Here is a 14,502-nt window from a genome sequence, read left to right on the forward strand (position 1 = left end):
TTATCCTGCTGCAACATGAGGTGATGTTCTTGGATGTATGGCACAACAATGGACCTCAGGATCTCGTCACGGTATCTCTGTGCATTCAAAATGCCATCAATAAAATGCACCTGTGTTCTTCGTCCATAACAGACGCCTGCCCATACCATAACCCCAGCGCCACCATGGGGTTCTCGATCCACAACATTGACATCAGAAAACCGCTCACCCACACGACGCCACACACGCTGTCTGCCATCTGCCCTGGACAGTGTGAACCGGGATTCATCCGTGAAGAGAACAACTCTCCAACGTGCCAAACGCCAGTGAATGTGAGCATTTGCCCACTCAAGTCGGTTACGACGACGAACTGGAGTCAGGTCGAGACCCCGATGAGGACGACAAGCATGCAGATGAGCTTCCCTGAGACGGTTTCTGACAGTTTGTGCAGAAATTCTTTGGTTATGCAAACCGATTGTTTCAGCAGCTGTCCGAGTGGCTGGTCTCAGACGATCTTGGAGGTGAACATGCTGGATGTGGAGGTCCTGGGCTGGTGTGGTTACACGTGGTCTGCGGTTGTGAGGCTGGTTGGATGTACTGCCAAATTCTCTGAAACGCCTTTGGAGACGGCTTATGGTAGAGAGATGAACATTCAATACACGAGTAATAGCTCTGGTTGACATTCCTGCTGTCAGCATGCCAATTGCACGCTCCCTCAAATCTTGCGACATCTGTGGCATTGTGCTGTGTGATAAAACTGCATCTTTCAGAGTGGCCTTTTATTGTGGGCAGTCTAAGGCACACCTGTGCACTAATCATGGTGTCTAATCAGCATCTTGATATGGCACACCTGTGAGGTGGGATGGATTATCTCAGCAAAGGAGAAGTGCTCACTATCACAGATTTAGACTGGTTTGTGAACAATATGTGAGGGAAATGGTGATATTGTGTATGTGGAAAAAGTTTTAGATCTTTGAGTTCATCTCATACAAAATGGGAGCAAAACCAAAAGTGTTGCGTTTATATTTTTGTTGAGTGTATATCCCAGCATGCCTTAACCCAGCAACTACTCCCTGCTTTTGAGGTGGGTGCCATTACTGAGGTATTACCTAGATTTACAGCATTTGATAGTCTCACACTAGGCCTGCTGCCAAACCTGTAACATCTACAAAAAGCACAACCTGCTTATTTGACCACAAACCAACAAAACTGTTAAGGACATGTTGCTGACTGTGCTGGAAATTATTAATCTGTCATTAACCTCTGGATCTGTTCCTAAATGTCTCAAATCTCCAGTGATTAAGCCATTATTTAAGAAACCTAATCTTGACCAGTGTTGGGGAAAGTAACTTTGGAAAGTTACTTCATTAGTTAATCTATACAGTTATATTTTACAGTTACTTCTTACATTTACTTCATTTGCAGCTGCGGACACCTTGTCGGCAGCTGCTGAATGTAATTAATAAAGTTACTCATAATCTAATTTGGTTATTTTTAAGATTTAGTACTCAGAAAAGTAACTATTAGTTACTTTGCTGATTAGTTACTTTTCTGATTGCTCAATCTTACGAGTAAGCAAGTTAGATTACTCGTTACCTTATAGGTTACATTACTTATTAGTTGCAGGTTTTCTGCAGATTCTAATAAAGTAATTGCATAAAGCTGCTAATGAAGTAACTGCATAAAGCACCTGTATAAAGCAACTAAAAAAGTAACTTGTCAAAGTTACTTTCCACAACACTGATCTTGACCCTAGTGCATTGAAAAACTATCAACCGATATCAAATCTATCATTTTTCTCTAAAATTCTGGAAAAAGTGGTGTCACGGCAGCTCGTAGACTATCTTACATAATCTCTTTGAGCCTTGCAGTCTGCTTTTTACAAAATATCATTCCACAGAGACGGCTCTCACTAAAGTGGTGAATGATCTTCTGCTTACAATGGAATTGGGACACCACTACGTTCGATACATTTCGGTTTCGATTTCAGTTTGATACACGATATTTTACTACATAGGCTGGAGAATCATTTTGGGATTACTGGGAGTGCCCTTGCGTGGTTGACATCATACCTGACCAGTCGTCCTCACTGTGTTTTGTACAACAACACTACTAACCTTAGTGACATGAAATTTGGGGTTCCACAGGAGTCCGTCTTGGACCCCTGCTTTTCTTCCTTTACATAGCACTCCTTGGGCACATATTGTGTTATTTTGGGATTACCTTTCACTGCTATGCTGAATGGTAAATGGACTGCATCTGCATCAGACGCTCAAAGCACTTTACAAATAATGCCTCACAATCACCCGATGTCAGGCTGCTGCCATACAAGGTACACGCTACACACCGAGAGCAACTAGGGGATTAAGGACCTTGCCCAAGGGCCCTTAGTCATTTTCTGCTCAGGCTGGGATTTGAACCAAGGATCCTCTGGTCTCAATCCTAATGCTACAACTACTAGACCATCACCTCCCCCTATGCTGATGACACTCAGTTATTCAGTTGTTAAGTGTAATGTAATGCGTCACGTGATTTTCAGCTTCCGAGTCCAAACAAAAAAAATGTGCGCTTTCTCAGCTGTTTGTGGTCGTTGGTCGTCTGCATCAGCTGAGCTTCTTTTGACGTAAAACATCGTAAATATGCCACAGTGTGCCAGAATGTGTCAATTGACTTGATCGTGGCCACGTCACTGTGCTAGTGTGAACCACCGCGGCTGTCGGCACGTTTTACCATAGAGATACATTGTATATGTGGGAGTGGTATTTGCTCTTCAATTCCAGATTTAAGTAATTATTTGTTTTAATTTCATTATATTGCTTTGTTGGGACCTTAGTGTGGCCTTCAGCTATTCAGAGGGTTTGGATAATTTTGCCCGGGAGTGATATAAAAACCAAATTAGCAGCAGCAGTACTGGCATCTCGTCCGTACCAACACGAGTGTCTCTAACCCTAACCCTGTCCCTAGGGTGAATAAAAAGTCTGTGGGTCATAGAGCTTTCTCTTATCATGCCCCTGTTCTGTGGAATGATTTCCCTGCGTCAATAAAACAGTCAGATTCTGTAGAGACTTTCAAGTCCAGACTTAAGACGCACTTATTTTCCCTTTCGTATGGCTAGCATACTGGCATAGTATGTTACTATGCTTTTTACTCTTAATTCATTTTATTAGTAAATGGAGCGTGCCGCGGCCTCAACTTTATCTAAATTCTGGGTCTTTTAGTGAAGCTTATGGCTAGTGCCCGGCGATCACCTTAGTATTTCTTTTATTTTTCTTGTTACTTAATGCTGAGACATTATGCTGTATTTGTTGTCTTTCTGATGCCTGATTCTGTTTTTTCTTTCTGTTTGAGGTGTGGCTCCATCCAGAAGTGGGAGTGGGCGTCTTCTGCTGCACGCCTCCTGTCCTGTGCCCCAGCAAAAATTTCCTGTATATTTGTTTTGTAAATTGTGTTATCATGGTGGTTGGCTCTCACTGCGGTATTGTATCACTTCCTGTTCCGGAGCACAGCGGTGTTTTTCTGTATCTGTTAGCTGTTTAATCTGCGCAGTTAGATTGATCTAGTTATCTAGATTACGATTTGTTTCCCAGTGTAATCTTTACGTGCCTTAACTAAAGCACTCCTTCTGCTGAATCACCTCTAAATTATTTACACATTATTCACTTTGCGTGTTTTTAGGAATCCGCTAGCTTAGCGTAGCTACTAGCTCTTAGCCGATTTAGCATGGCGGCTTCTCCTGTCTCTCCCGCACTTTTCTGCTCTGGGTGTGAAATGTTTAGTTATTCCTCGGCCTCCTTTAGCAGTAACGGTACTTGTAATAAGTGTAGCTTATTCGTAGCTTTGGAGGCCAGGCTGGGCGAATTGGAGACTCGGCTCCGCACCGTGGAAAATTCTACAGCTAGCCAGGCCCCTGTAGTCGGTGCGGACCAAGGTAGCTTAGCCGCCGTTAGTTCCCCCCTGGCAGATCCCGAGCAGCTGGGTGACTGTGAGGAGGAAGCGTAGCCCTAAACAGAAGCCCCGTGTACACCGCCAACCCGTTCACATCTCTAACCGTTTTTCCCCACTCGACGACACACCCGCCGAGGATCAAACTCTGGTTATTGGCGACTCTGTTTTGCGAAATGTGAAGTTAGCGACACCAGCAACCATAGTCAGTTGTCTTCCGGGGGCCAGAGCAGGCGACATTGAAGGAAATTTGAAACTGCTGGCTAAGGCTAAGCGTAAATTTGGTAAGATTGTAATTCACGTCGGCAGTAATGACACCCGGTTACGCCAATCGGAGGTCACTAAAATTAACATTAAATCGGTGTGTAACTTTGCAAAAACAATGTCGGACTCTGTAGTTTTCTCTGGGCCCCTCCCCAATCAGACCGGGAGTGACATGTTTAGCCGCATGTTCTCCTTGAATTGCTGGCTGTCTGAGTGGTGTCCAAAAAATGAGGTGGGCTTCATAGATAATTGGCAAAGCTTCTGGGGAAAACCTGGTCTTGTTAGGAGAGACGGCATCCATCCCACTTTGGATGGAGCAGCTCTCATTTCTAGAAATCTGACCAATTTTCTTAAATCCTCCAAACCGTGACTATCCAGGGTTGGGACCAGGAAGCAGAGTTGTAGTCTTACACACCTCTCTGCAGCTTCTCTCCCCCTGCCATTCCCTCATTACCCCATCCCCGTAGAGAGGGTGCCTGCTCCCAGACCACCAATAACCAGCAAAAATCTATTTAAGCATAAAAATTCAAAAAGAAAAAATAATATAGCACCTTCAACTGCACCACAGACTAAAACAGTTAAATGTGGTCTATTAAACATTAGGTCTCTCTCTTCTAAGTCCCTGTTGGTAAATGATATAATAATTGATCAACATATTGATTTATTCTGCCTTACAGAAACCTGGTTACAGCAGGATGAATATGTTAGTTTAAATGAGTCAACACCCCCGAGTCACACTAACTGTCAGAATGCTCGTAGCACGGGCCGGGGCGGAGGATTAGCAGCAATCTTCCATTCCAGCTTATTAATTAATCAAAAACCCAGACAGAGCTTTAATTCATTTGAAAGCTTGACTCTTAGTCTTGTCCATCCAAATTGGAAGTCCCAAAAAACAGTTTTATTTGTTATTATCTATCGTCCACCTGGTCGTTACTGTGAGTTTCTCTGTGAATTTTCAGACCTTTTGTCTGACTTAGTGCTTAGCTCAGATAAGATAATTATAGTGGGCGATTTTAACATCCACACAGATGCTGAGAATGACAGCCTCAACACTGCATTTAATCTATTATTAGACTCTATTGGCTTTGCTCAAAAAGTAAATGAGTCCACCCACCACTTTAATCATATCTTAGATCTTGTTCTGACTTATGGTATGGAAATAGAAGACTTAACAGTATTCCCTGAAAACTCCCTTCTGTCTGATCATTTCTTAATAACATTTACATTTACTCTGATGGACTACCCAGCAGTGGGGAATAAGTTTCATTACACTAGAAGTCTTTCAGAAAGCGCTGTAACTAGGTTTAAGGATATGATTCCTTCTTTATGTTCTCTAATGCCATATACCAACACAGTGCAGAGTAGCTACCTAAACTCTGTAAGGGAGATAGAGTATCTCGTCAATAGTTTTACATCCTCATTGAAGACAACTTTGGATGCTGTAGCTCCTCTAAAAAAGAGAGCTTTAAATCAGAAGTGCCTGACTCCGTGGTATAACTCACAAACTCGTAGCTTAAAGCAGATAACCCGTAAGTTGGAGAGGAAATGGCGTCTCACTAACTTAGAAGATCTTCACTTAGCCTGGAAAAAGAGTCTGTTGCTCTATAAAAAAGCCCTCCGTAAAGCTAGGACATCTTTCTACTCATCACTAATTGAAGAAAATAAGAACAACCCCAGGTTTCTTTTCAGCACTGTAGCCAGGCTGACAAAGAGTCAGAGCTCTATTGAGCTGAGTATTCCATTAACTTTAACTAGTAATGACTTCATGACTTTCTTTGCTAACAAAATTTTAACTATTAGAGAAAAAATTACTCATAACCATCCCAAAGACGTATCGTTATCTTTGGCTGCTTTCAGTGATGCCGGTATTTGGTTAGACTCTTTCTCTCAGATTGTTCTGTCTGAGTTATTTTCATTAGTTACTTCATCCAAACCATCAACATGTTTATTAGACCCCATTCCTACCAGGCTGCTCAAGGAAGCCCTACCATTATTTAATGCTTCGATCTTAAATATGATCAATCTATCTTTGTTAGTTGGCTATGTACCACAGGCTTTTAAGGTGGCAGTAATTAAACCATTACTTAAAAAGCCGTCACTTGACCCAGCTATCTTAGCTAATTATAGGCCAATCTCCAACCTTCCTTTTCTCTCAAAAATTCTTGAAAGGGTAGTTGTAAAACAGCTAACTGTCTAATAGATTACAATTTGTTCATGTAAATGGGGAATCTTCTTCACAGACTAAAGTTAATTATGGAGTTCCACAAGGTTCTGTGCTAGGACCAATTTTATTCACTTTATACATGCTTCCCTTAGGCAGTATTATTAGACGGTATTGCTTAAATTTTCATTGTTACGCAGATGATACCCAGCTTTATCTATCCATGAAGCCAGAGGACACACACCAATTAACTAAACTGCAGGATTGTCTTACAGACATAAAGACATGGATGACCTCTAATTTCCTGCTTTTAAACTCAGATAAAACTGAAGTTATTGTACTTGGCCCCACAAATCTTAGAAACATGGTGTCTAACCAGATCCTTACTGTGGATGGCATTACCCTGACCTCTAGTAATACTGTGAGAAATCTTGGAGTCATTTTTGATCAGGATATGTCATTCAAAGCGCATATTAAACAAATATGTAGGACTGCTTTTTTGCATTTACGCAATATCTCTAAAATCAGAAAGGTCTTGTCTCAGAGTGATGCTGAAAAACTAATTCATGCATTTATTTCCTCTAGGCTGGACTATTGTAATTCATTATTATCAGGTTGTCCTAAAAGTTCCCTAAAAAGCCTTCAGTTAATTCAAAATGCTGCAGCTAGAGTACTGACGGGGACTAGAAGGAGAGAGCATATCTCACCCATATTGGCCTCTCTTCATTGGCTTCCTGTTAATTCTAGAATAGAATTTAAAATTCTTCTTCTTACTTATAAGGTTTTGAATAATCAGGTCCCATCTTATCTTAGGGACCTCGTAGTACCATATCACCCCAATAGAGCGCTTCGCTCTCAGACTGCAGGCTTACTTGTAGTTCCTAGGGTTTGTAAGAGTAGAATGGGAGGCAGAGCCTTCAGCTTTCAGGCTCCTCTCCTGTGGAACCAGCTCCCAATTCAGATCAGGGAGACAGACACCCTCTCTACTTTTAAGATTAGGCTTAAAACTTTCCTTTTTGCTAAAGCTTATAGTTAGGGCTGGATCAGGTGACCCTGAACCATCCCTTAGTTATGCTGCTATAGACGTAGACTGCTGGGGGGTTCCCATGATGCACTGTTTCTTTCTCTTTTTGCTCTGTATGCACCACTCTGCATTTAATCATTAGTGATCGATCTCTGCTCCCCTCTACAGCATGTCTTTTTCCTGGTTCTCTCCCTCAGCCCCAACCAGTCCCAGCAGAGGACTGCCCCTCCCTGGGCCTGGTTCTGCTGGAGGTTTCTTCCTGTTAAAAGGGTGTTTTTCCTTCCCACTGTAGCCAAGTGCTTGCTCACAGGGGGTCGTTTTTGACCGTTGGGGTTTTACATAATTATTGTATGGCCTTGCCTTACAATATAAAGCGCCTTGGGGCAACTGTTTGTTGTGATTTGGCGCTATATAAAAAAATTGATTGATTGATTTGTGTCAGTAGCATGGCCCAAGCAGAGGGTCGCGCCTTTGTGTCTGGTCTGCTTGAGGTTTCTTCCTCAAATCATCAGAGAGTTCTTCCGTACCACTGTCGGCTGTGTGCTTGCTCAGGTTAGACCTTAATTGTGTGAAGCGCCTTGAGGCAACTTTGTTGTGATTTGCCACTATATAAATGAAATAAATTCAATTAAATTGAACTTACCATAAACAAGCAACAGTTCCAAATTTATGGGTTCCAAAAAAGTACATTATAATGCCTGATACATTGCCATCATTTCTTTTTTATGGTGAACTTCTAAGAACTACAGCTGCCAGTATTTTGTACAGTAAATTGTACAGAATGTATTTATTTTTTACAGTGTAGATGTGGCTCTGCAGCCATAGATAAAGTCAGAATCCATCATGCTTGGATGGAAAAGCAGAGCAGTCACGTTCTTGGTGTTTATGAAAAGGTAAAGTGAGTAATTAAGATGGACCAAAACTTATAAAAACAGGTGGAAATGTTGGTGGAAGCTGTGAATGCTGTGCACAGTCTTCACTCTGTGACTGAAATGACTCTGGGATATACTTTTCACTCTCTAAAGGGTACAAGGGGTTAACTGTCAGCGTTCAACTGTATGTGTGAAAAACTCAGATGATGAACCGAGTCAGACGTGTGTTACATTAATTAGTTTTGATCGCCTCATTGTTTTTGTTCTTCACTCCAGTTCAGCGTATGACCACAACTTGGAGCGGAACGTCGCCATTAAGAAGCTGAGCCGTCCATTTCAGAATCAGACCCATGCAAAACGGGCCTACAGAGAACTGGTTCTTATGAAATGTGTCAACCACAAGAATGTAAGCACTCCAGTTTTCCACTATTTTCTATTCTTTTTGGTGTGCTGTGGACGTTTCTGCACGTCTCATTGCTGATTTTTATGCACACAGTTGATTTGGGATGCAAATTTTTTAGCACAGGATTAGTAATGATCCAGAATATATCAAGTTTACAGCACTTTTTTTTTTTATAATTCAAGTTTTTATTGAACTTTTCTTAGGCTTGGTGCATGGCAAATTAAACAAGTTTTGTCATACAGGAACGAGTAGTATATGCTTAAAAAATTGGCTCCAGTAAGAGACTCCACACATTTGACCCACCGTCACATATACTTACCTGCACAACCCCCCCATACCTAAAATACCTCTATGTACATCATCTAGACATGTTGCTAAGGTATACCATATTACAGAATCCAACTTGGGGGAAACACACCAGAACCAAAATCCTAGTGGGGGTCATTCTTCACCTTTATGTAATTCCAAAACCTGTCCCAAAGGGTCACCCCCTCCTCCCTGTCATCACTCAATCTACTAAGCATACATTCATAGGATGCAGTTGCAGTCATTGCACACACCCATTCTTCCACTTGTGGAGTTTCTGGTGCCTTCCAATGTCTTAAGATGACTCGACAAGCTGCTGTTGTACCCACCGAAATTACAGAAAAGTTACATTTGGTTATATTGGGTAACTGGGACCTATCCCCCAGCAAACAGAGCTCTGGACTTGAGGGAATCTCTCCAAGCCAGTCACTTAAAATATTTAGAACCTGAGTCCAGAAGGGTCTAATCAAGACACATTCCCACACACAGTGGAGGAAGGCACCAGTTTCTTTCTTGCATTTCCAACACAAATCATCACCCAAAAATTTCATCCTGTACAGTCTGGATGGTGTGTAATAGTATCTATGTAATACTTTATATTGTGTGAGTTTACGCCTCGCCTCTCTCACATATTTACCACAATCAGCCACAATTACTGCCCATCTATCACCGTTAACCTCTGCCAAATCATCTTTAACTGATCAGAGTCAGTACTGAGGGAAGAATTAGCACTTTTATAACATTGTGAGGCTTTTCATTTACCAAGTGGAAGTTTCATATAATCAATTATCACATTATCAGTAATATTACATGGCTTTGAGGTAATGCAACTCCTCATTTGCAAGAATTTCCAAAAATTTTCTTCTCCCACCAGATCAAATTTCTGCAACAGCTTGTCATATGAGAAAAACACCCCATCTTCAAATAGATCTTTAATGGTGCTCAAACCCTTAGCATGTCAGTGTTTCCAATACACAGGCTTCTTCTCAAGACAAACATCTGGATTATTCCACAATGATGAATATCTTTGTAGAGTGTGTGTGAGTTTAAACATTTTATGTACTTTGGTCCAAACATCCCTTGAATGTAAAAGTATTGGGTTTGTAATGTTAGACGACCTTTGTGATAATACTTCTATAGGTTGGAAGGGTGAACACATCTCCTTTTCTACCTTCATCCATGCTGTTTTCATCTTCTGCAGCCTGCCACTATCTTGCCATTTTAGCCATCTCAAAAGCAAAATGTTTACAGCACTTTTTAAAAAATTTATTTGCTGTTCAAAACATGAATTATCTGACACCCAAACTGATGTTTTGCTGTTCCATTTGAGAATGAGGAAGCCAAAATTTGGTGCTGGCTTCAGCAGCAATGGTCAACATTGCCGAGCAAACACAAAGTGAAAATTTAAGAAAAACATACTTAAAAAAAACATACTTTTCTCTGAAAAAAAGTTATACCGTACAACATGGCAAGGAGTGTTTTCTGAAGTAAAAAATAAATGTTGTGGATTCCCACAGTGCTTGTCTCTGCTGTATGAATATTTTTTGACTTAGCGGACGTCCTGCTGTTCCTCGTTATTGTTTCAGGGATGCAGAGGTGCCGATGTTGACAGCACTGTTGTCCGTTACAGCTCTTCATTTCTTCTCTGGTCTCGCATAATGCTTGCTTTTTACTGTTGCAGATTATTGGCTTATTGAATGTATTCACACCTCAGAAGACGCTGGAAGAATTTCAAGACGTGTGAGTATTACCAAACGTCACTGTATTTGTAAAATCAATACAGGATATGGATTTCTGGGTGCACAAATAATCTGCCAACTTGGTGTGATGTTAACTTTGAATGTTGAACTGCTTGAAAAGATGAAGACAATAGGGAAACCTGAATCTTGTTTTTCAGTATGTCCACAGTATGTGGGCATACGTTTGAAGTGTATTCATCATTTTACAAATCAATCAGCCATTCAGAAAGTGGAAAATGTAGCTCAAGCCGCCTGATAAATCAAAGTCACGCATCTTAATAAGATATGCAATCATACCGTATTTTTCAGCATGTAAGTCCCACCTGTTTAAAAAAAGGCCTCTTGAAGAGGAAAAGGCCAGATATAAGTTGCAACGGAGCATAAGTCACAGGGCCTCCTAAACTAGTGAAGGTGTAATGATACATGTATTTGTATTGAACCGTTTTGGTATGGGACGTTCGGTTTGGTACAGGGCTGTGCACGGGTGAGTTGGCGTTGCGTGTGTTTACTGTAATTTCTGGACGATAGAGCGCACCTGAATATTTGTCGCACCCACCAATTTTAAAAAGAAAAAGAAATTATACATAAATAAGCCACACTTGTCTATAAGCCGCGGGTCTCCACGTTGTAACATGAGATATTTAGACAGAAAGATGTTATTTTACTTTTAATTAAATATGTACTGTAAATGTTTTTTTTTTTTTTTCGGTGTCCCTGCTCCACATGGAGAACTGAGTAATTTTATAATTTTTTCTTGAGATTTCATCACGTGTCAGCCAGGATTGGATGGAGGCTGTGGTAGATGAGACATTATTGAGACGCTTTGACTTTTTCAACTTTTGAAAAGACAGAGAACTGGTGGGGGGGGGCTCCGCTCCGCTGACTGATCTGACGGCGCAAAGTGCCGCAGAGCGACTTTTCTTCACTAAATCACACAGGTAAGACTTTATATTTACACTGTCTGTGTGAATTCACACAGCATGAAGAGAAATCAGTTGACAGCATCAATTGACATATTTGTTGTTTATTTGAGAACATTTTATTTAACTTATTACCAGGTAGCACTTTGCAATTATTTTATTTTCCTGTTTGTATAATGTTACAATAAATTGTTGGTTTAAACAACAAGCAAATTTACGTTTTGCATTTTGTTCCCATATTGTACCGAAAATGAACTGAACCGTGACCTAAAAACCGAGGTACGTATCGAACTGTGATTTTTGTGTATCGTTACACCCCTATAAATTAGTAAAAAATCTGCAATACAGTAATCAATTATAGTTCACAAAAGCCAGAGTTTGGATCGGATACTGTTTTTTTTTTTAAAGCCATGGATTGGATCGTTTTTCAGACCAGCTAAAAAAGCTTTGTTTTTTCTTTACAAAATAAATTAATGAGTAATGAAAATAAAATACTTAACTGTTGTTTTAAATTGCAGCATGAACAGTAGCATTGAATAAAAAAATAACCGATCACTGCTGGTAGACACACAATTCTTTTGTAATACCGAGTCCCATTTCTTGGCATAAAAAACTTTCATCCTTTCTGTAGCATCCTGGATGAGTGTCGAAGTTGACAAGTTGCCCCCAAGAGTGGAAACTGGCTGTAGATCATGCAGGGGGAAAATATTGTAGTAAAGGGGCGTTCACACCGGGCGCGATGCGAGCGACAGCAGCGACAGGTTGCCATGTAATCCCTATGTAAGGACGCGTTTTGGGGCCAAGCCGCGCAGCACGACGCGATGGACGTGAGTGAAGCAATGCGAGTGAAGCGATTTTGAGCGTTTGGTGCGTTTGTGGCGTGATGTTGCGTGGCATCACGTCGCGTTGCCCTCCTCCCCAAGTTGAAAAATCTGAACTTTTTCATCTTGTCAAGCCGCGATGACCAATCAGGGACTGAATATGTAGTGACGTGGAGATGTCTGGAGTTTGACTGAAGATGTGAACATGTCCTGTCTCTGGAAACCAGCCTGTGAGCAGGACTTATGTCTCTTTTGGCCTTTATTTCACAATTAGAGAGTTTTTGGAGTGAGCTGCAGCCCCGCAGGAGGGGGAGCGGAGTTTCTTTTTTTTTTTTTTTTTTTTTACGTGCACGTGAGCGAATCGTCTGTGGAGATTATTTTATTAATTAACTACACAGATGTATAATAAAACAAATGGTGACTGATTTCTAAACAGAATTATGACAGAGTTTTTTGGGGAAGAGCGAGCTGCAGCCCCGCAGCAAGCAGTGGAGTTTCTTTTTTACTTTTTCTTTTTTTTCTTTTTTTTTAATTGTTTACATGTGCGCGTGTGAACGGGACAGGACGTCCTCAGACTGGGTCCCGCAGAGGCGGAAGGGCCGCTGAAAGCAGCCGTCATCCAGACGCAGCTCCTGCAGCAAATAATGATTTGTCAGCTTTCCACAACAACTCGCTCCATGTGATCAAGGTCTGTCATGTTAACTTAACTGACAACCGGAGCCGGCGAGCGGAATGGAAGCTCCTCCTATTTGATGACGTACTGGGCGAATTTTCGCAGCAAAAGCAGAGCTACACACCGGGCGATGGTGGCGCGTCCGTCGCCATGCGACCCCCATGAATCTTTGGCGTCTGATCGCGCCCGGTGTGAACGTGGCGTAAGATGCGGAAGAAGTGATGGCTTTGTACGTCTTTGAGCGCTTTGAGCGTCTTATGCAGATGGAAAAGCGCTATATAAATGCAGTCCATTTACCATCTTAGTATATGACAGGAACGAGCCTGAATAATGCTGTCCTCTACAATCTCAGGGGGTGTGTTTGTGTGCACATGTGTGTGCATGGAGTGCTGTGCCTGCCTGATTTAAGCTAAAAAAGAAAATGGACAAATCGTAGCCAGAGGCTTGAGGGACAAAACACACTTGCAGGATAAAAGAGGACATTAATTTTCCGTGTCTCGGCACGTATGTGGATACTTTTATGACAGTGTCATATTACAGTGATTATTTCAAGCATTTCTCAAAAGGTTAACATGTGGATGTTCTTGCACAAAAACGTTCTGACTGCCCCATTTCAATCTGATTTCATTTTTTGAGTAAAACGTTAATTTAGAGGTATTAAAAACTTCAGTGTTACACAATCGAAATCCTCCAGAATGTCTCAGATGTTGCTTCACTGTAGCGTCTGATGTAACAGCTTTCAGATAATAAATCAGGGAAACCCTCCATACCAGTTCCTAAATGTCGAGTAAAACACGTCCTCTTTGTTTGTGTATGTGCGTGGCAGGATTATGCAAGAACTTAAAAGCATTTTTTTTTTAATGGAATTCTAGGAATGAAAAAAATGAAAAAGCATTCTTGAGTCAGATACACATCAACTTTATGTGCTTCTTTTTTTGTAATTTATTTTTTAATTAGCATTTTGTGTCGAATACAGTGGGGAAAATAAGTATTTGATCCCCTGTCAGTTTTGCAGGTTTTCCCACCTACAAAGAATGTTGAGGTCTGTAATTTTTATCATATGTATACTTCAACTGTGAGAGACAGAATCTAAAAAAAAATCCAGAAAATCACATTGTATTATTTTTAAATAATTAATTTGCATTTTATTGCATAAAATAAGTATTTGACCAGCAAGAATTCTGGCTCACACAGACCTGTTAATTTTTCTTTAAGAAGCCCTCATATTCTGCACTCTTTACCTGTATTAATTGCACCTGTTTGAACTTGTTACCTGTATAAAAGATAACTGTTCACACACTCAATCAATCACACTCCAACCTGTCCACCATAGCCAAGACCAAAGAGCTGTCTAAGGACACCAGGGACAAAACTGTAGACCTGCACAAGGCTGGGATG

General features: G+C 41.1%; 1 protein-coding gene across 1 annotated transcript in view; it reads left to right on the plus strand.

Moving 5' to 3' along the window:
- Positions 1-14,502, plus strand: part of LOC117530695 (mitogen-activated protein kinase 8-like) — a 133,691-nt gene that overhangs the window by 31,015 nt on the left and 88,174 nt on the right. Inside the window, 2 exon segments of the mRNA XM_034193579.1 lie at positions 8,519-8,648; positions 10,633-10,691. Of these exon segments, the coding sequence (XP_034049470.1) occupies positions 8,519-8,648; positions 10,633-10,691 (189 nt within the window).

Source organism: Thalassophryne amazonica, chromosome 18, assembly GCF_902500255.1.
Source record: "Thalassophryne amazonica chromosome 18, fThaAma1.1, whole genome shotgun sequence".
In the NCBI taxonomy this organism is placed as follows: Eukaryota; Metazoa; Chordata; class Actinopteri; order Batrachoidiformes; family Batrachoididae; genus Thalassophryne; species Thalassophryne amazonica.